The 20,347-nt window shown below is 55.5% G+C and overlaps 10 protein-coding genes across 10 annotated transcripts; 6 read left to right on the top strand and 4 right to left on the bottom strand.

The window, feature by feature from the left end:
* Positions 1-36: 36 nt before the first annotated feature.
* Positions 37-1,206, bottom strand: CLUP02_01319 (uncharacterized protein; the record flags this gene model as incomplete). Its single annotated transcript, XM_049280360.1, has 6 exons — positions 37-58; positions 137-148; positions 200-309; positions 392-472; positions 551-630; positions 966-1,206. The coding sequence occupies 6 exons, from the start codon at positions 1,204-1,206 to the stop codon at positions 37-39; spliced, it is 546 nt and encodes a 181-aa protein (XP_049136317.1).
* Positions 1,207-1,534: 328 nt separating this feature from the next.
* CLUP02_01320 (uncharacterized protein) lies at positions 1,535-2,157 on the bottom strand (the record flags this gene model as incomplete). Its single annotated transcript, XM_049280361.1, has 2 exons — positions 1,535-1,923; positions 2,022-2,157. 2 exons carry the CDS (start codon positions 2,155-2,157, stop codon positions 1,535-1,537), a joined length of 525 nt encoding a protein of 174 aa, XP_049136318.1.
* A 284-nt stretch (positions 2,158-2,441) lies between these two features.
* On the bottom strand, positions 2,442-3,694 carry CLUP02_01321 (uncharacterized protein; the record flags this gene model as incomplete). Its single annotated transcript, XM_049280362.1, has 5 exons — positions 2,442-2,865; positions 2,916-2,955; positions 3,019-3,101; positions 3,179-3,452; positions 3,649-3,694. 5 exons carry the CDS (start codon positions 3,692-3,694, stop codon positions 2,442-2,444), a joined length of 867 nt encoding a protein of 288 aa, XP_049136319.1.
* A 60-nt stretch (positions 3,695-3,754) lies between these two features.
* Positions 3,755-5,103, bottom strand: CLUP02_01322 (uncharacterized protein; the record flags this gene model as incomplete). The annotated part of the gene is made up of 4 exons (XM_049280363.1): positions 3,755-3,843; positions 3,984-4,626; positions 4,685-4,866; positions 4,941-5,103. 4 exons carry the CDS (start codon positions 5,101-5,103, stop codon positions 3,755-3,757), a joined length of 1,077 nt encoding a protein of 358 aa, XP_049136320.1.
* Positions 5,104-5,946: 843 nt separating this feature from the next.
* Positions 5,947-7,963, top strand: CLUP02_01323 (uncharacterized protein; the record flags this gene model as incomplete). The annotated part of the gene is made up of 13 exons (XM_049280364.1): positions 5,947-6,048; positions 6,081-6,238; positions 6,305-6,354; positions 6,414-6,478; positions 6,540-6,643; positions 6,759-6,960; positions 7,025-7,133; positions 7,174-7,340; positions 7,432-7,484; positions 7,524-7,590; positions 7,657-7,766; positions 7,805-7,873; positions 7,930-7,963. The coding sequence occupies 13 exons, from the start codon at positions 5,947-5,949 to the stop codon at positions 7,961-7,963; spliced, it is 1,290 nt and encodes a 429-aa protein (XP_049136321.1).
* Positions 7,964-10,095: 2,132 nt separating this feature from the next.
* On the top strand, positions 10,096-10,875 carry CLUP02_01324 (uncharacterized protein; the record flags this gene model as incomplete). Its single annotated transcript, XM_049280365.1, has 1 exon — positions 10,096-10,875. The coding sequence occupies one exon, from the start codon at positions 10,096-10,098 to the stop codon at positions 10,873-10,875; it is 780 nt and encodes a 259-aa protein (XP_049136322.1).
* A 150-nt stretch (positions 10,876-11,025) lies between these two features.
* Positions 11,026-14,013, top strand: CLUP02_01325 (tetratricopeptide; the record flags this gene model as incomplete). Its single annotated transcript, XM_049280366.1, has 5 exons — positions 11,026-11,182; positions 11,236-11,439; positions 11,499-11,908; positions 11,963-12,364; positions 12,436-14,013. 5 exons carry the CDS (start codon positions 11,026-11,028, stop codon positions 14,011-14,013), a joined length of 2,751 nt encoding a protein of 916 aa, XP_049136323.1.
* Positions 14,014-14,317: 304 nt separating this feature from the next.
* On the top strand, positions 14,318-14,622 carry CLUP02_01326 (uncharacterized protein; the record flags this gene model as incomplete). Its single annotated transcript, XM_049280367.1, has 2 exons — positions 14,318-14,473; positions 14,521-14,622. 2 exons carry the CDS (start codon positions 14,318-14,320, stop codon positions 14,620-14,622), a joined length of 258 nt encoding a protein of 85 aa, XP_049136324.1.
* A 33-nt stretch (positions 14,623-14,655) lies between these two features.
* CLUP02_01327 (ribosomal protein L3) lies at positions 14,656-16,082 on the top strand (the record flags this gene model as incomplete). Its single annotated transcript, XM_049280368.1, has 5 exons — positions 14,656-14,691; positions 14,744-14,799; positions 14,889-15,045; positions 15,099-15,772; positions 15,830-16,082. The coding sequence occupies 5 exons, from the start codon at positions 14,656-14,658 to the stop codon at positions 16,080-16,082; spliced, it is 1,176 nt and encodes a 391-aa protein (XP_049136325.1).
* A 397-nt stretch (positions 16,083-16,479) lies between these two features.
* CLUP02_01328 (anthranilate synthase component I) lies at positions 16,480-20,245 on the top strand (the record flags this gene model as incomplete). Its single annotated transcript, XM_049280369.1, has 12 exons — positions 16,480-17,002; positions 17,115-17,355; positions 17,501-17,520; positions 17,625-17,691; positions 17,733-17,834; positions 17,905-17,999; positions 18,069-19,505; positions 19,615-19,642; positions 19,699-19,806; positions 20,000-20,040; positions 20,100-20,137; positions 20,195-20,245. 12 exons carry the CDS (start codon positions 16,480-16,482, stop codon positions 20,243-20,245), a joined length of 2,751 nt encoding a protein of 916 aa, XP_049136326.1.
* Positions 20,246-20,347: the final 102 nt, after the last annotated feature.

The raw sequence follows: 20,347 nt of genomic DNA on the forward strand, positions 1-20,347 counted from the left end.
GTGCGTGTGTAAAGCGGTATGAGCGGCGATCCAGGATTATGACAGCGACGGTCTGGGCCTATGTAGTGGTCTAGAGCTTCTAACCTACTACACCCCAATGGGCGTAAATTCGAAATGATGTATGTTGTAGACTTACAAAGCCTTCTCTCTTCGTTGCTGTCATCAGAGTGCTTAAATTCGGATGCACGTCCGCGCGCACTTCACGAAGATGATTTTCCCACGTGCTGCGTCATGATGGCCCACGACGTGCTCCACCAGCAGATACCACCCGAAACAAGATCTCCAAATGGTGGGAAGGGGCATCATCCACTAGGATCCGATTCTTGGGCGCCGAAGGACCGAAGAGAGGGCGTTTAGAGCAAGGTAAGGTATGGAGTGAAAGGACGGGGACCTCGTGTGAGATGGGTAGGTGTTTACCCTCGGACCTGAAAGTAGCTGGAGTCATGGTGGCCGTACCCGTTCCGTATGCACCCTCGGACAGTGTTCGTTTGCGTACCTTATATCAGTCCCAACTCCGGGGTGCTCTTCTCTTTTGGAATGTTTCCTTGACGGGACTCCTTGATTTGCCGTCCTCTTTTGAAATCTCATTCGTTCTCTTGGTCCTCGGACCGGTATTCGGTAGTGGTTTCTCTCACCGAGTGTTCACTTCAGTCCCCCTTCCCTTTCCTTTTTTTTTCTTTTTTTTTTTCTTTGGCGTCTTTGCGACTGACACGCGCGATCACCGGTCCGTGAGCGTACGGGGGCCATTCGTGCCGGGGCGCGGACGGAACCCGCCATCCACCACCCACGGGCCCACCCCATGCCAAGGTACTAAGAAGCGGCCTTTACTCCGTACAAACCAAGGTAAAGCATCCGTACCTGTGGTAGTTTACAAGGTGTTCAAGGAAAAGCGATACAGTAAAGGGGAAACTTTGTGCGCGTGAATATTGTGCGAGGCTTATATAAGACTACGAAGTATTCTGAACCACATCCCGGTTCCTGCTTGCTTGACATGTTGGCGGCCAGGACGCTTAGGAGTGAGGAGGAGGTTGTGTGTGTCCTCTGGTTCTGAGGTCTGACGATCTCGGGCTGTCCGATCTTTTTCCTCCTCGCATGTTGCCGTGATGTATGTACACTCATCCACGTGTAGAGGGTGATCAGCATGTTGTCGAGAGCTTCAGCATCGATGATGAATGACCATAAAATGAACAATATATAGCTTTCCATAGTGACATCTCCGCCAAACTAGCACCAAAGCTACCACTCGGGGAGTCGTACACCTTGAGACAAAAAACTCGATCTAGCTCAAGAAAACATACAAACCACTTTTCGGATAATCGGTCTTGTCAAAAAAACTTTTTTTGCTTTTATACCACCGCGCTCTGAAACCTTTCCGTCTCTCCTCATCTCGAGTCGTCAGCGGGCATTTTGGGGGGGGGGGGGGAATAGGTGAGGTGGGTGTTTGGGGGCGGGAAGAGGTCTCTGCGGGCGTGCGATACCCGAACATGGGATATTATTACGGGCGCGACAGGCGAGCTGTCTTTTTCTTTGACATTCAAAGCCTTGACTTATCTCCTTCGAGATACATCACTTGCTGTTGATTAAGAGAGACCATCTTTCCATCTTTCTTTGGTGGAGTTTTCTCCGAGTGCCTTGCGGAATATAGGTAGTCCGACAACGACTCCACACATCCCGTGGTGAATCGAGCCGGCGCTTGTGCTTTGAGCCTCCCTCCACGGGGGCATACCATGGGCTGTGGTATAATGTGGAGATCAAGCAACGCAAAGGCAAAAGGCCCAGAGCCCCCTTGCTCAAAAGCGCGCTGTCGAATGCCTACCTGTACAGCCCGTAGTGGAATGAAGGAAACCCCCGAGGAAAGAACGCGGTCTTGGATTTCCCGTGAGGAACTGTCGGGATTTCCTTTAATGAAACCACATTCCGCCACTATCTCTTCCGTCCAACACCGCGCGTTCCTGCGGACTTTCTATAGTACCAGTAGAGATTTAGAGTTGCGGGACACAAGAACCGAGGAATGTGAGAACCGTCGATCTCCGGTACCTGCCTGCACTCCATGCACGTCAAACGATAAGTGGCAAGCTGTTCTGTATCCGTAAGGAAAACCATACCTAGATCAAAATAGATACACGTCTCCCTCCCAAGGACGCCATTGATACTCATGCAACCATAAGAGGCTTAACAAGTCCGTCGGGGGGGAAATAGCACTAGCGGAGCCTAATACCTTTCGTGTTGGGTTGTTCTTGGGCGTTCTAGTCGTTTGAAAGTGTTTGGATCGAACGCGCGCACGGATTTCCCGGTCCGAGGTCAAAACGAGACGAGTCCGAGATGGGATGAAAAAGTGAGCGGAAGCACTCCGTATAGAGAAGAAGAGAATGAAGAGGAAGAAAGAAAAAAACGCATCATCGATAAGATCTCCGAGTAAGTAAGATAGCGAGTGTCATGTTTCAGAAATGAGGGAGAAGGAGGAGGAGGCCTAAAACAAGCAAGGCAAATCCATCGTCCCTTTTTCTGAACTTCAACCCAATAAATCCAAACCGTTCTCGCACTTTTCTCAGGACGTGTCTCATCTTGTCTTTTTCGAAGCTTCTATCTACAGTTGATGGATGGGGCGCCTGACTTTGCGAGCTTGTCGTTTGGGTACCTGACCGTAGCAAGAGGGCAGCGTGGCGAGCGAGCCTGAAAAAGTCTGCTCGTCCTCGTAGTGTGGCATCGTAACGCATTGTATACCAGACGGTTAATGCATCGGGGATTGAGAACTTAAGATTGACGGGGACCTTCTGTCGGGCGTGACGGACATGGATGGATGTCGAGCCGCGACGTCCGGTGAGCAGCGAGAACAGAGACAAGGAGCAAAAGGTTGAGAGACCTCTAGACATGACACATGAACCTCGAGGCAGGTCGCCTGTGCATGACACAACCGCGGGAGAGACGGGGAATCGGGGTCCTGGTCAAGGAATCCTTGATCGTCCGGTCTCTTCCTTGCTCCCTTCCTTTATGGTTCCTGCAATCCCAACGTCTTACGTCTCTTCTCTGTAATGGAAAGCGAACCGATGTGTGCGTGCGTTTGATCAATGCATGGCAAAGATGGATGGTATGCGCAGAGGCTTCATCACCACCATCAGCAGCACCCAAAGGCTCTATCTTACGTAGGCCTAGGGGTTGGTTCTCCGCGAGTCGCTACCGCTTTCTTGGCGGTGACTGGACAGAATAAACGAGCCCGAAGATTGCCATCTGCGAGAACGACGATGGAGCAAATTCGTCTTGGCAGGGCCAGCTCAGGCATCTGGTTCGAGAATCTGATGCAATGTCAAAATGCCCAACAGCGCTGCCCAATGACTTCCATGAGATTTCGGTGTACGACACTTCTATGATGGACTCGGTGATGTTGGGAAAAAGGAATTCGGACACGTCAAAACCGCCTAGACACTGGGCGCCTGTAATCCCGGGGCAATAGTCTGGAACGGCTAGTAGTTGACGACAACGGCATGCGCCGATCTAAGGGTACGTATTTTAGCGCATGCCTTAGGCGAGGGTGGGGAAGGCTTGCCGTGGTGCTTGCTTTGTTTGCCTCGAGGGGTTGAAGGCCAAGGGGCAGCAAAGAAGGAAAATTAGAAAAAAGGTTTCTGCCGATGTAGCGTTAGCTGACCGGACCAATCACGGCGAAAAACGTGACGATGCTGGGGTTTCCCTCACGCATTTGGGGCGCCGAGGGGGGGATGACGAGGAGAGGATTCGAGGTCCCCACTTTTAGCGAGCCTTATTCAGCAGGTGCTTTTTGGCATTTGTGGTGTTTGGGGTTCTGGGCCGATGATTCGGCGATAGGCTGGTGGGTTCGAGGCTGGTAGACTCAGTGTGGAGGTGAGCTGAGCCGCAGCCGCCCGAGTGATCCAGAGCGACGACGAGTTCAACCCGAGTTTATTCGTGGAATTAGGCCGCAAAAGTAAGCCTAGCACTAGTTAGAGACGTCGACATGTCCTGTCCCCGACAAGGGCAAATCGAATAAACGCGCCGTTCGACCACAAATAGCTTGGCTCGGCCTACGGCTTGGCTTCTGAGGCCTGGTGGAAACTCTTCACCACCGGAGGCTAGGACTTGGCATTGGCTGAGTCGGCTTCCCCGTGGCGCGTGCAGACCTGGATGCCTGTGGCTCGTGTGGTGGGTTTGCAACCTTGCTTTGGAGGTGTGGCATCCCGTTCGGAGAAGTCTGTCTGGGCCGCCGGCTGGCTTGGGCTGGGCTGCATCATTTGTCTCAGCTTTTAATTGATTCCCATGTTCCACAACCCTCGCAGGAATGTGTGCCCGCGTAGCCGTGGGTGGCACCCCCCGCTGAAAGTCATCGGCAAGTAAAAGTAGGTATGAGCAGAGGCACTCAATTGAGCCTCCCGCAGTGCTGCTGCTGCTGCTGCTGAGGCGGTGTCGAGTGCATTTGGCAAATTGCCCTGCATTGGCGATGACTCTCGCATCTCTTTGGACCTGTGGACTATGACTATGTTGCCAATGCACGAACATCGTGGCATCGTGATATCGTGGTATTGGTGTCGTGTCGTGGATTGATGCTGTAGTAGGACGCGGGATGCGGGTGTTTGAGATGCCCGCGCTTTGCGCCCAGCGATTCAATCTGCGGTCACCCTAGCCACACCATATTCCATACAGAAAAGCTGCTAGGATGGTAACAAGACGAGTCAACAATAAGAGTCTTGAACAGGGCGATGGAGACGAGGTCTGGCCATCGCGTCAGACACGTATCTGTGTACAGATTTTCGCAGTGTGTCGTGACCGGGAAGACCAAACCAGTCTGACCATAGCGAGAGATGGGACGGTTTGCGGGGCCCTGACTGTCGGGGATAGGCTCGTCATTTTGGAGAAAAGCTCACGTGAAGTGGTTGCCGACACGACCGAGTCCCAGACTTAGTGCAGACCCAGACCCAGTCTCCGCCGTTTACCTTCACCGCATGATGGGTCCTGAGAAGCGTTGCGACTTACGTACAGGATGGGGGGAGCCTCAGGGAGGAGGACCATCGTCGTCGGAGTGCGGCACCAGCCAAGCCATTCCTTGAACGTTGTATGTTTGGGCCGTGTGCCGCGCCGGTTGTATTTGAACTGCATGACTGCGTGACTGCGTCTAGAAGGGAAAATAGAAAGGAGACAAGGCCCTGGGCTGGGGGTTCCCGAGCGACGCAGCGCGTAACCTTAGAAGTTAGGGCAAAGGTTGAATATGCAAGCTCGTCAGCGCCAGCGGCCAGGGCAGGGTAGGCTGGAGAATTTGCTCGATCTTATTATCCGCTTGAGTCGAGAGATAACGAGTCGTTAGGTGGACCGCGGGAGGTAGGAGAGATGCCAGCCAAGCCCAAGGGTGAGCCAACCCGTCGAGGAGATCAGCATGGCAGCGAAGCAAGCAATATCAGCTCTTCGTGCTTAATATGAGCTTGTGCCTTCTAGACCCGTGTTCCCGCGAGTAACCGAATGCTGTCAGCCTCCCAGGAGGGATCCGAAGTTCTCGCCAGAATTGATCGCTGTACGCCGTGGCTCTGGAGGTCATGATGGCCAATGGGCTGTAGCGGCTTCGGACTGATCGATCACGATGGTGCCAAGTTATGTACGGATACGGATAGGCATAGGCTTCCATGCGGCTGCTTGGGATATGCGATGTTAGCAGTGGCAGTACAGAGTAAAAGGAGAGGGAACCTAACTTGCTGGCTGAAGTGCGTAAAAAGATACGTACCACTCAACCGTTTCTTGTGCTTGTTCATTTCCAGCCCAGCGAGAGAGGGAAAAAAGGGGGGCCGAAGGGTTCGAGACGGGCGGACGGTATCCATACGGATCCAGAGGGACGAGCACAGAGCAGAGACCATCTACGGGAGTACATTCGTACATAGTAAGGGAAAAGCAGAAAATACCCGGGCTACCGGGGGTGTGAGGCTTGTACGAATTGGGAAGAGTGAGAGAAGAATGGAGGACAGAAGAAACATGGATGGGCCCAGCGGCCGTGTGCCGTGCCACTCGACCCCGAAAAAGGCTCTGCGGCCCACAGACTTTGCCCAGTACGTACCTGTAGCACACCGTGGCTAACGCCAAGGAGTCAGATCAGTCTCCCCGGCGGTACGTCAGGTTCGACAGGTTGGGCGGGAGGCACCAGATATGCACGTAGCCTCAATACGTACTGTATCTCCTGCCGCCGCAGAGCACCTACCTCACGACTCTTCCTCGCTGTTTCTCCATCTGTGGCCTTGGCCTGTGTGAGGTGAGGTACCTTCCAGTGAGCCAATCTATCGAGGCAGATAGATTGCGATGAACAAAACACCTCGAGACCTGTGCACACACTCTCTCTCCCCGACTTTTATCTTGCCACGACTCATTGTATGCGTGACTTCTTAACCACAAGCACCAATATAATTGCACGGGACGGACTTTGGCAGCCCGCCCCCCGGCACCTTATCCAGAGCTTATCCATCCTCATAATCACGCATTTCCATCGTACGGAGTACCTTACTATATCCTTCCCAGCCTTATTAGCCGCAAGGTTCCTAAACCTCGCGAACTAGGTCTTCGTAGAGAGCACCTACCTTTTTCTCTCGCCCACCTCAGCACCAGACCACCGCCCCTTCTCCCAATTCAATTCTCACGTCGCCTCGGTACCTCTCCCACCGTGATACCGTCACCATCTCTTCCACACCACACACTCCCGCACGCGCGCACATACACACATACAGACACACACACACACACATCCGACGCACACACGCACACGCACATCGGCACAGCGTGTACGCCCACACATTACAGTGTCTATCTTCCCCATCCCTTGCGCTTGACGCCGCTGTCAGTCGGGTACCCTCGCACTGCTCCAAACGGCCTGCATATGCGAGAGATGGCTGCATCCTTCCTCCGCCTACCTTGCACGTACATATTGCGGTACAGCCTGGCTACGCACACAATCTCTTTCTCTCTCTCTCTCTCTGCCTGGTCCAAGCCAAGGGTTGGGGGAACGGCAGGCAACCCCATCCACACCCCCCTGTTACGGGCATAGAGACAGACGCAGACGCCCCCCTTCACTTGGTTGCTGTCGCAATTCGACTCTCACACCTTGACCCCTGACGGAACCCCCTCCTCTCCTCTCCTCTCCGAGGACACCTCAGGTAAGCCTCCGGCCTTCCCTCCCCACTCTGCCTAATCTAGCCATGATCCCCCTCCAGCCTGGCGACGATGGCGGCGGCGGCGACCGGATCCCATCGAGCTATTTGCAGGTCCCAAGCAGAGCCCACAGGTGCACCCGCGTCATGTGTGTATCCTGTATCTGCGGCTTGGTCCACACGCGCACGAGAGCACTACTTGTACACTACTGCGTACACAATAGCGTACGACTACCTACGGATACGTCTACGAGTAGTCCGTCATTTCTGTCCGCTGGCTAACGTAGTGTGGACCGCACTGGAGGAGAGAAAAACAGCGTGCGTGCACCACCTGCTCAAACCGGTCCAACTGAAGAAGTGAGGGGGCCCAGCCACTGCGGCGCCAACTGACGATAGCTTCGTATCGAGAAGCTTTTCCTGCTGGACTCAACCACCGATCCGCCATGATCTCTGCAGATTGCGGGTATGAGCTTGTTCAACGATTGCGAAGTCTGGTGCGACACGAAAACAAAGACAACACACCAAATAGCTCGCCCACAGGTCCATTCGGTACGGTGGTTTCGAAGAAGCCGACGAACCACCATGCCCATCCCATCACGATCATCAGGCGCTGAAACCGAAGATCTCAACCGGGGGAGGGTGCCGAGGAATAAGGAATGCAAGTGTGGTGCCTGAAGTGTGACGGGAGAAGACAGCATGCCAGCCAGAACGCCAGCGACAGGAACACCAGCCCGCGCAAGAGAAGGGTGCAGTGGGAAACTCTCGGGAAAGGTAAGGTAATTTACAACTGACTAGCGAGCAGTTGCGGCACGGATGAAGTCACATTGGCGTCCTGAGTGGATGGATGCAGCGGTAGCAGCGATGACATGAACCAAACTCAAAGTTCGTCTTTTCTTGTGTTGGTTTTGGCTTCTGGCATTTCTTCGACGGTGCGATCCACTCCCCCGATCAGGATCTTGGAGCTTGGAGAGGAGGGAGGGGGTCGCCAGCCATGCACTCACCTGCCCTGGGCGCAGCCTAGCCCAGCCCAGCTCACTCAGCCAGCCAGCCCGGGCGGCCAGACACACCAGTGGCACCACAGAGCCGGACTCAGACTCGGAGTTTGATGGATGGGTGGATGGATGGATGGTACCTCCCGTCTTCTCAGGGGGCGCTTCCCCGGAGAAGGGCTGGGAAGGGCTACCTATCCGTACCCTTCGGTGAATATTAACCTCCCTGGGCCTGACCTGAGGTGAAGGATGAGGTGACCTCCTGGAACTCCAGACACGTGGGACGTGCCGTAATGCAGTTTAGCGGCGGCGGCCTTCAACCGCAGCGTTTCTCCCTTTTCTGCTGGGGGGGATTATTCCATTATCTTTATTATTTCGGTGCGTCGCTCTCTTTCTTTTATTGTTTTGTTTCTGATAATTTGCTCCCTTCTCTGACAGTCGTTTCGGTTGATCTTCAGCGTACCCGTCGAAATCAGTCTTTGCCAACCTTTATTACGCAGTATGGTCAGAAGCTTGTTGGTCACGATTCAAAATGGTCCGAACGGGACGACCGGAGAGCTGTCTGATTGATTACCCATGGCTATGTGCCATGTCGCGCGCTGGTAGCTGGCTTGAACATTTGCCTCAGGCAAACCCGTCAAGACCCATACCCTCGGTGTTCTTCCGCCACAGTGACTGGGAGAGATCAGAGAGGATGGCGCCGCGATGCGATGCGACATGGCTGTCTCTTGTTTCAAACTGGCTGCGAATGGCATGTCCAACTGGACGGTCGCTGACATTCCTTGTCTGTAGATCCTCGTTTGGACATGCCAGAGGGGGCAGCTACAATAAGGTAGGTAGTTGACTCTAAAGATGAGCGCCAAACGGAGGATACCCGCGCACTTGTTCCGTCCGCTTCCTCTGTTTTTGAGATACCCCGATCGCACCGTGTCTCTTTTCTGGCACACAATGCAGAAACGTGATAGTGTAATAGAGCATCAACCCTCGCGAAGCGTGGTCCAAGGCTGCATCACGTTACGCAGCAGTATGCGACACTCACATCTGAGTGCGTTTATATGATGGCAGACGGTCACAGTCGGTTTTGAGGCCTTCTTGTCAGGGTTGTTGGAAGCTTGCCTCAGATTTTGTCGGATTATCAATGAGCTTGCAACACCATTGGGGAGCAAGGTTTGGCGATGCCTTGGCATCATGTCTGGCCCTCTCGTTGATTTGACGCGTGAGTTGGGTGAGGGTCCCACTGAAAGCCGCCGCACCGCCAAGTTTGAGAGAGAGTCTAAACAACAGTCGACCACGCGATACCTTCTAGGGGCGGCTCATCGGTGTCCTGTGCAATTAACCTCGGAAATGCTAGGTAGCTTGGAGGTGGACTACTTTTGATATGGCACATGGCACATGGCTCAGGCTCTGGGTTTTGGGGCCATCTCACGTCTTGGTGCATCTGATGACAAACGAAGCAAAGGGCGTCGAGCTGCCGACTCGTACTTTGCAGTAGCAATGAGAAGAAAGAAAAAAAAAGGGGGAGGGGGTCGGGTCTGTCTGCAAGATGTGTTTCGCTAGACTCGCAGAGGAATCATCCGCACCCACATCTTAACCACAGATTTCCGCAGTGAGGTCGACATCTCCATACGCCAAGGTACGTTATCCACCTCTCTGCTCCCCATTTCGGAGCTGCAGGAGCCAAGCACCAAGCAAGCAAGCAACCAAGTGGCCGATGGATGGATGGGTGGATGGATGATGGATGCCTTCAGTGTAAGGTAGCCATGACCCATGGCAACTTGGGAAGTATCCGTACGAATAGAGGAGGGGAAGAGAGGGAGGGACGAGGGGCGACATTGCGTTCAGTGGGAGTGCCCGCCGCCCGCCTCCATGAAATCTGTATGTATGGTACGAAGTACTTTGTATTCGCACTCCGTACCTGGGCCTGGCAGACGGCGTGGACGTGGCCATGGTTATGGACGACGGGGGGGGGGGGGGAGAACATGGGCATGGATGGATGGATGGACGGATGGATGGGCTGGGCGGATGGGCGTGAGCGTGAGCGGCCACGGGTGGTGAAGCGTGAGAAAGATGGAAGAAGCGTGGGTGTGGCACCGTGGGTATCGGCTCCAGCTAAAGGGACGCTAGCCAAGTTGCTTTTTCAGATGAGATGGGCTGGCTTGTTCTCCATCCGTGCCCCGTCTTTCACCCCGGCAGCAGCATGCACCCTAATGAGACACCCATCCACACCCCTGGTCCCCATCGTCTCGTTTCGCTCGCTATGGATCAGCTCTGCCGCACCCCGTGCCGTCGCCAAAGTAAAAGAAAAGGAACGGAAGGGTAAAAGAGTACGTACTTTCCGAGGGTTAGGTGAGTTTGCGAGAGTGATGGAACCTATTCTCGCAGCCTCCCAACTTCCCTCTCACCTTCTTTTCCAATTCCCCAACTTCGCCCTGAGCTACAACGGGGGCGCTTCGATCCATCGCTGTCGGGTCTCGCATCCCTTCTTTACTCACAAAACATCATCATTGTCTTGTCTTGAGCGCTTTCTGCGCCCTTGCCCCATCACCCTCATCATCATCCTCTTCTTGTTTGGCTTTTCTGTAGCTTTTTGGCCTGTCGCCGCTCCAGACTTTCTCGCCCAGCCTCCCGTTGACCGGTTGCACGTCGAACCTCAATCCGTTCGATTCGTCGCAACAACTGAGCCCGCGCCCTTGGAAGCCGCGAGCTGTTCCTCAACCACCACAGACAAGACCAAAGACTGTATGGCCTCGCGCTTTTAGTCTAAAATCTTTCTCCAAGTAAAGCTACCTTTTATAATTGCGACGTCGTTGCTGGTAGAATCTAGCGCCTCTTTGCGCGATCGTCAAGACAATCCATCGACGCATTCACAGGAGCACGCGCACACCTAGTACGCCTCGACTCCCAACACAATGGCGAACCATCACCCTTCGCCAACCATGGCCATGCAGGGGCAGCAGCACGGCGGACCCCCTGGACCCCCTCCGCCGCCGGGCATGCAGCAAGGGCAGAACTATGCACCTTCGCGACAAATCCTCCTCATGAACGAAGCTGTCTGGATGCAGATTGGTAAGTGCATCGCCATCGTAGATACGCGCAGCTCGTTCTAACAATTGATGCAGGCAGTTTTGCTGAGCTTCTCGGTAATCTCGAGGAGGCAATGAAGGCCTACGATCGCGCCCTCCAAGCAAACCCGCAGTCGGTCGCGGCCATGAATGCCATCAGTTTGATCCTGCGAACGCGCGAAGAGTTTCACAAGGCAGTTGACTACCTGCAAGCAATACTCAAAATCGACAACACCAACGGCGAGGCATGGGGCAGCCTGGGTGCGTAACAAGTCCCCGCCCTATGCTCAACCAACGCGACTCGTGCTAACTGCTCACAGGTCACTGCTACCTTATGATGGACGACTTGCAGCAAGCCTACGCCGCGTATCAGTCCGCCTTGGTCAACTTGAGGAGCCCCAGGGTTAGTAGCGCTGCCTCCGGCTCTCTGGGTTCTTCAAATACTAATACAGCACAGGAGCCCAAGCTATGGTATGGCATTGGTATCCTTTACGACAGATACGGCTCTCTTGAGCATGCCGAAGAGGCCTTTTCTCAGGTTATGCAAATGCAGCCCGACTTCGAAAAGGCCAACGAAATTTACTTCCGTCTCGGAATAATATACAAGCAACAGCAGAAGTACGGCCAGAGTCTAGAGTGCTTCAAGTACATCGTCAACTCCCCACCCCCTCCTCTCACCGAGGAGGACATCTGGTTCCAAATTGGCCACGTTCACGAGCAGCAGAAGGATGTAAGTATCTCCTCGTCGGCAATTGACAAATACCGCAACTAACGCCCGCATCAGTACGACAGTGCCAAGGCTGCGTACCAGAGAGTTCTGGAACGCGATCCTAGTCACGCAAAGGTTCTGCAACAGCTGGGCTGGCTTCATCATCAGCAGAGCAGCAGCTTCCAGAGCCAAGAGCGAGCTATCGAGTTCTTGGAGAAGTCCGTTGCCGCCGACCAAGGCGACGCGCAAAGCTGGTACCTTCTTGGTCGGTGCTACATGTCTCAACAAAAGTATCCCAAGGCATATGAAGCCTACCAACAGGCCGTCTACCGCGATGGAAGGAATCCGACTTTCTGGTGCTCTATCGGAGTACTGTACTACCAGATCAACCAATATCGCGATGCCCTCGACGCGTACTCTCGTGCCATTCGGCTCAACCCCTTCATTTCCGAGGTCTGGTATGACTTGGGCACATTGGTAAGTGCAAAACCTGTCAAGATCGAACAGGGAAAAAAGAAAAAAAAAGGCAACGTTACTAACCGACTTAGTACGAATCTTGCAACAACCAGATCAGCGATGCGCTTGACGCCTACCAGCGCGCTGCAGAGCTTGACCCTCAGAACCCTCACATCAAGGCTCGTCTGCAGTTGCTGAGAAACGGTGGCGCCAACGGAGGACAGCCTCCCAGCGCTCCCCAGCCTGCCGATGTCCATCCCCAGGCTTACCAGGTCGGCCCTCCGGCTCCCCAGTGGGGAAGCTCTGCTCCTCAGTCGCAGCAGCAAGGACAGCAGCCTCCTCCGCCTCCGGGACCCGGCGGTCCTGGAAGCAACGGCTGGGGTCGGCTTGCGGACATCAACCCTCCTCCTCAGCCACCCAACCCGTATGAGCAGCGTGGCGAGTTCCGTGGCCCAGCTCCCCCCATGCCGCGACAGCCTAGCCCGAGACAAGAGCAGCAACAGCAGCAGCAACAACAACAGCAGCAGCAGCAACAACACGGTGGTCGCCCGCCGTATCCCGAGCCGCTTCGTCGGATGGCTAGCCCGCCATCTCACTACGCAGGACCGCCGCAGCCGCCTCAGCAGCAACAGCAGCCTCAGGGTCCTCCCACCTCTGCGCCGCGCACCATCAACCCCAACTACACTCAGCCGTCTTCTGCTCAGATGCCTCCTATGAACGTCGGCCCCAATGGCCCTCCTAGCCAGCCGCCTCACTTCCGCGGCACCAACAGTCCCCGGCCTGGCGAGAGGCCCATGCATGACAACCGCATGCCCTCCCCCAAGTCGGCGTACCCCCAACACCAACCTCCTCCGCCACCGCCGTACAGCCATCACCCTGACGGCCCCACCCCCGGACCCATGGAGGCTAATGCCCCGCCTCCACCTCCTCCGGGCTCGATCACCGGAGACCCTGCATCGCAGCGCAATGAGCATGACCGTCCTCCTTCTGTGGGCCCCAAGCGCATGCGTGAGTGGGAGGAGGAGTCCTCTCACAAGCGACCGGCCAACGACGAGAACCGAGCCAGGCTCGACGACGTTCGCCCTCGCCGCCCATCGACTCCTCCGGGACCCCGGGACCAGTACCGCCGCAACTCGTCAGAGGCACGTCGTTTTGAGGATCAACGCCGTGCCGAAGACCAGCGGAGAGCGGATGACCAGAGAAGGGCAGAGGACATTCGGAGGGGCGAGGAGCAGCGCCATGCCAACGACGGGTACCATCCGTCAGAGGCCGCGCACCACCAACCCAACCACCCTATGCCCAATAACCATCTCCCGCCGATGCAGTCTGCTGCTGCGCCGATGCAGAACATCCTCCATGACGGACCGCAGAACGGACCCGGGCCTGCTTCCGGGCCCGCTCCCGGCGTCAAGGAGTACCCCGCTGAAGAGCGCCCGCCTCTTGAGCACACCCCTGCTCCCCGGCCTCCGCAGCCCAGCGAGCCCGAACGTGCAGCGAGAAAGATGGACGTTGATGAGGACTACGACGATAGCGGTGAGGATGAGAAAAAGGGCGCCGCCGCCACTACCAACGGGTCGGGTCCGGCTCCGGCGTCGGGAGAGACTAAGACGCCCACGAGCGCAAGCATCAACGGCCTGATGGGGCCAACTCCCAAGGTTGAGTCGACTTAATGGATCAACGGCTTTGACGTGGTTTGCTTTGTTTTATTTGTCTTGAGGGATCCTGTGTTCTCTTATCGTGTATACCATTTCCTTCCTGTTCCTCGTTCTATCTCCAGAATCCCCTTTCAACGGGATGCTGGTGTGTCTACCTGAGGCACTACGGTAGCTTATGAAGAGAAAAAGTAGTGGTGAATCTAGACTGCTTGAATGACTAAACAATATTAAACCATATTTGGCTTCACCTGTCCAGACCAATCGACCCCTTACAGGGGCGAACGAACGTGTACTCTCAGAAAAGTTCTGCATCGTGCAAATGGCAGAGACTTCAAGTGTTTGGCGTGCTCCTTGGTGGGATGCAATCCAGTCCTCAGGTACGTACCTTCTCTCTACACAGTACACCTCCACTGATGGAAGATTCAGGCTGATTGTGGACCTCGGAAAAGACGCTTGGACCAGGCGGGAGGGAAAAGTGCGGAAAGTGATTTTTTTTCGTCGCTATTACGCTCACGTGATTAGGGTGGTGCGTCCCGGCAGGAGGAAATCCGCCCACACGACATTTTTGCAGCCTCAGCTATCCCGACTTTGAGAAATTTCCCAATCGTCACTCCTCTCGATTGAACCCGACAACTAACCTCCAGGTCAATCATCAAGATGTCGCACCGCAAGTACGAGGCACCCAGACACGGCGTCAGTTGCACCTACTTCGACAATTACTATAACTTCGGCTAACGTTACTCAGTCTTTGGCCTACCTGCCGCGCAAGCGTGCTGCCCGTCACCGCGGAAAGGTCAAGTCGTAAGTTTTATTCACCACTTTTCGCAATATTTTCTTCGAGACTTGGGCCAAGTGAAGACACAGGCTGACAATGGCAATCTCTTGCACAGCTTCCCCAAGGATGATGCTAAGAAGCCCGTCCACCTGACGGCCACCATGGGCTACAAGGCCGGTATGACCACGATCGTTCGCGACCTCGACCGTCCCGGCGCCAAGGCCAACAAGAAGGAGGTCGTCGAGGCCGTCTCCATCATTGATACCCCACCTGTACTACCAACGCAGCCCGCTTGGCTCTGTGCCTATGGCTAACAACTCTATAGTTGATCGTTGTTGGTCTTGTGGGCTACATCGAGACCCCCCGCGGCCTGCGCTCGCTCACCACCGTCTGGGCCGAGCACTTGAGCGACGAGATCCGCCGCCGCTTCTACAAGAACTGGTACAAGTCCAAGAAGAAGGCCTTCACCAAGTACGCCAAGCAGCACTCCGAGAACTCTGGCGCCTCCATCACCCGCGAGATCGAGCGCATCAAGAAGTACTGCACCGTCGTCCGCGTCCTCGCCCACACCCAGCCCCGCAAGACCCCCATCAAGCAGAAGAAGGCCCACCTCATGGAGATCCAGATCAACGGTGGCTCCGTCGCCGACAAGGTCGACTTCGGCTACGGTCTGTTCGAGAAGCCCGTCGAGGTTGGCTCCATCTTCGAGCAGGACGAGATGATCGATGTCATCGCCGTCACCAAGGGTCACGGATTCGAGGGTGTCACCGCCCGTTGGGGTACCAAGAAGCTTCCCCGCAAGACTCACAAGGGTCTGCGTAAGGTCGCCTGTATCGGTGCCTGGCATCCTTCCCACGTCCAGTGGACTGTCGCCCGTGCCGGTCAGAACGGATACCACCACCGGACTTCCGTCAACCACAAGGTCTACCGCATTGGCAAGGCCGGTTCCGACAACAGCGCCTCCACTGAGATCGATGTCACCAAGAAGACCATCACTCCGTATGTTTCTGCTCTAACGTGTTGATTTCATAGCAATTTTACTGACATTTTTCACAGCCTCGGTGGCTTCGTCCGCTACGGTGAGATCAACAACGATTTCGTCATGGTCAAGGGCTCCATTCCCGGTACCAAGAAGCGTGTCATGACTCTCCGCAAGTCCATGTTCACCCACACCTCGAGAAAGGCCCTCGAGAAGATCGACCTCAAGTGGATCGATACCTCGTCCGAGTTCGGACACGGTGCCTTCCAGACGCCGGCGGAGAAGAAGCAGTACCAGGGTACCCTCAAGAAGGACCTTGCTGCTCAGTAAATTCCTTCTTCTCATCAAATTTCTTTGTATCATGGTCATGGCATCGGTGTAGAGGGTTCACGTTACTTTTCGGATGGTTTGGGACACCTTTGAGGTTAAAATGAGTACCGAGAATTCAAAAGTCAAACCAATGATACCTAGATGACCAACCCACTTGTAATCCCTCGTGTGGCTTGTGAAATGTGATTGCAATTGTACTCAACTTGGAAGACAATTGATAAGTAGAAGCTGTAGCAACAGCTGCAGTGCGGAGTACAAAATTCGTTCAAAAATGTGGGCGCTTAGTATCGACAGCCAGCCAATACCGAGATGGTGGGGCGGCAAGGTCTGACCAGCGGGAGCGACGTGAGGCGTAGCTAGCCGGCCCCTCGTTGCGTCATTCTATCTGTACCCAACCATGGCGTGCAGCTTCCCGCGAACCAAGTTCGCGACCTTAACACCCCTCAGTACGCTATTCAGCTCGTCCGCAACCCATAAGAAGGGAATGAAGACCACTACCCCGCGAACGCTCTATCGAAATCTCTGCCAACGAACCCTCTCCTCATCGACGTCAATCTCCATCCCGCGCAACCCATTCGTACTACGACGGCTGAGTACTGCGCCAGGCAGCTGCAGCACGAGCAAGGTTCTCCCGCCTCGTCAGATAGCCACCAGCACGTTCTCGACGTATACACACTTGAAAATGTCCGACGCAGACTACGCGGCGTTCCTGGACAAGGCGAACCAGGACCCCAACGAGGGACACGCCACCACGACCAGCAAGAGCAAGGAGTTCAAGGCGCAAGACAAGGGCGTCGAGGTACCCAAGGCCATTCAGGACGTGTTGAAGCAGGATAAAGTGTACATCTCGGACGCGGATGAGCCGTTTGTCGGCGTCGCGCTGCAGTGGGATGAGGCTGGCAAAGGCTTGCCGGACGAAGGTGAGTTGTGCCGTGCCTGCTGCCTCCTGCCTCCTGCCCTTTTCACGCCAGGGGAGGGGAAATATGCCCGCGATGTTTGCAAGACAAAGTGACTAATATATGACATGTGTAGTCGAATTCGCGCAACTTATCGATCACCCCGACGCCGAGAACGCGGACGTGGAGCTCCTGGACCCCGTGGACTGGGACTCGAACGGCGATTACAAGGACGTCATTGAGGCGGTCCGCAAGGCGGGCAAGGGCAACGACGTTAGAGTTTACAAGGTGCCAAAGGGCGGTGTCCGGACGGAGTACTGGCTCGTCACGACGGATGGGAAGGGCAAGGAGGCGAAGCTCGTGGGCGTCAAGGCGCTGTCTGTCGAGAGCTGAAAACTTCTCTTCCGGCCAGGTACCATCAGAGAAAACGCGAGGAAATGTAAGGCGGGACGGGAAGAAATGAGGTAGCCGGTCAGCTTGGTCCTCTAATGGGTTGATGAATGGTGACTGATTTATATGTAGCAAAAACGCAGCTCATGTTTGTACAGCAATAAGGTATCATCAATTATAGCTCAGTTCTCGCCTGGAAAGGCGTGTCTTCTTTCTGACCGAACTCATTTACCATACCTTACCGGGGATACGTGAGCTGTCTTGACTCTCTTACTCATTCAGGTCATCGATCTAGACCAGATTGGCGGAGCAATGGGCTGGCGGTGGGGTCCCGTTGTGTCACTGATCCTTGACGCACACGCAGCGGAGGTGCCACTAATGGCAACGCCTTGTCTCTCACCTTATCGAAGCGCAACGGCAGCCAAATTCCGCGTTATCGGACCCTACCACCCTGCCTGGACTATGTGTGACCCCTCCACGCATCGGAGGCTAAATAATTCAATACAAGTCCAATCTTTTGGATGCTGGTGACTCAGATCAACAAACCAAACACACCAACTTGCTCTCCACGCAGCGACTCACCGACGTATTCCCAGCTTCGCCAACGGACCGGATCAGAATGTCGGGACCGGTAAGTCTTGCCAGTTCTTCAATTGACCTCCCGCCGGCCTGCTACAAGAAGTCAAAAGACACACAAAAGCTAACAATACCGCCTCACAGCGCGCAGTCGTACCGTCCCTCGAGACGGTCAGGTCCATCCTCGCCTCCCCGGCCACGACCAACGCCGCAAAGAAGCCCACGCTCGTCCCCGTCTACCGCCAAATCTCCTCCGACCTCATCACCCCGTCCGCCGCCTACCTCAAGGTCTCGGCCCACCACAAGGACTCGGACTTGTCCTTCCTCTTCGAGAGCGCCGCCACAGAACAAGTCGGCCGCTACAGTTTCGTCGGCGCCGGGCCGCGCAAAGTCCTCGCCACGGGTCCCGGCCATGGCCCTGAGTGCGACCCCCTGCCGGCCCTCGAGGCCGAGCTGGCACAGCACGTAGTCGCCCACGTTCCGGGCTTGCAGCTCCCGCCCATGGCCGGCGGCGCCGTCGGCTACGTGGGCTACGACTGCGTGCGCTACTTTGAGCCCAAGACGGCGCGGCCCATGAAGGACGTGCTGCAGATCCCCGAGTCCCTGTTCATGCTCTTTGATACCATTGTCGCGTTTGACCGCTTCTACGGCGTCCTCAAGGTCATCACCTACCTCCACGTCCCCGAGGACGCGGCCCAGCTCGAGGCCGAGTACCAAAAGGCGACGCAGACCATTGACGAGCTCGTCGCCGTCCTCAACAGCCCCGACATCCCCATCCCCGAACAGCAGCCCATCAAGCTCGGCCAGGAGTACACCTCCAACGTCGGCCAGCAGGGCTACGAGTCCCACGTCACGGAGCTCAAGAAGCACATCGTAAAGGGCGACATCATCCAGGCCGTCCCCTCGCAGCGCTTCGCCCGCCCGACCACCCTCCACCCCTTCAACATCTACCGCCACCTCCGGACGGTGAACCCCTCCCCCTACCTGTTCTACGTAAACTGCAAAGACTTCCAAATCGTCGGCGCCTCCCCCGAACTCCTCGTCAAGTCCGAGGCCGGGCGCGTCATCACCCACCCCATCGCCGGCACCGTGAAACGCGGCAAGACGCCCGAGGAAGACCAGCGCCTCGCCGACGAGCTGCGCAGCTCCCTCAAAGACCGCGCCGAGCACGTCATGCTCGTCGACCTGGCGCGCAACGACGTCAACCGCGTCGGCGACCCCTACACGGTGCGCGTGGACCACCTCATGGTCGTCGAAAAGTTCAGCCACGTCCAGCACCTCGTCTCGCAGGTCTCGGGCGTGCTGCGGGCCGGGCAGACGCGCTTCGACGCCTTTCGGAGCATCTTCCCCGCGGGTACGGTGTCGGGTGCCCCCAAGGTGCGCGCCATGGAGCTGATTGCCGAGCTCGAGAAGGAGAAGAGGGGGATTTATGCGGGCGCGGTTGGGTATTTCGGGTACGGGGGCGTTGATGAGAAGGGCGAGGAGGTGGAGGGTGCTATGGATACGTGCATTGCGTTGCGGACGATGCTCGTCAAGGATGGTGTGGCGTATTTGCAAGCTGGTGAGTTGCTGCCCCCCCCCCCCCTATCCCGACCCCCTATCCAGTGTTTTCTTGAAGTTTTTTTTTTGGGTGGTGAGATGTTTCGTATACTGACTTGTGATGTTCTTAGGTGGCGGTATCGTGTTCGACTCTGACGAGTAAGTGATTGTCAGATCCATTACCCCAGGAAGCTGTAGACTGACCCGACGCCTAGATACGACGAGTGGTTGGAGACGATGAACAAGCTCGGCGCGAATATGCAATGCATAACAACGGCAGAGGAGCTTTATTACGACCAGCAGCAACAAGCGGCAGGCAAGTCGTAAGCAGGGTAGATGTAGAAAGCATGAAAAAAAAAGTACCCCTTATTTGAGCCCTGTTTTAGAAGAAGGGAAAAAGATACCGATACCTTTTGAAGCATTCGACCACTCTCTCCATACCTTCCTTTGGAGCCGTGAGATCCTTCCCGGGTTGGTACTCCTAGACACGGGATTTAGAAACTGGTGATGGAATAGGCAAGGTGGAATATACACCGGACCACCCGACCAAGGCACCGGTGATTCAGCGCTTGCCTTGCCTCTATATTCACTCGAGGTCGCTCTTTCGTCAACCAAGCCCAATCGATCCCCATGGTCGAGCGGTATAACGCCCTGGTCCGTTAGTAACGAACTTGGTATGAAATCTCGAGAAGTCTGTACACCCCAGTGCAGATGGAGGGTTTCGTAAGGTGGTCTAGTTCGAGTCTCGGACTAGGCACCTGAGCTTTTGTCTTTTTGACCTGTTTTTTTGGTTTTTTCTTCCTGCTGACGACCCCCTCTTTGTTTACTACGGTCGTCGTCATTCTATGATTACAGTGTAGATAA

This window comes from Colletotrichum lupini, chromosome 1 (assembly GCF_023278565.1).
Source record: "Colletotrichum lupini chromosome 1, complete sequence".
Classification (NCBI taxonomy): Eukaryota; Fungi; Ascomycota; class Sordariomycetes; order Glomerellales; family Glomerellaceae; genus Colletotrichum; species Colletotrichum lupini.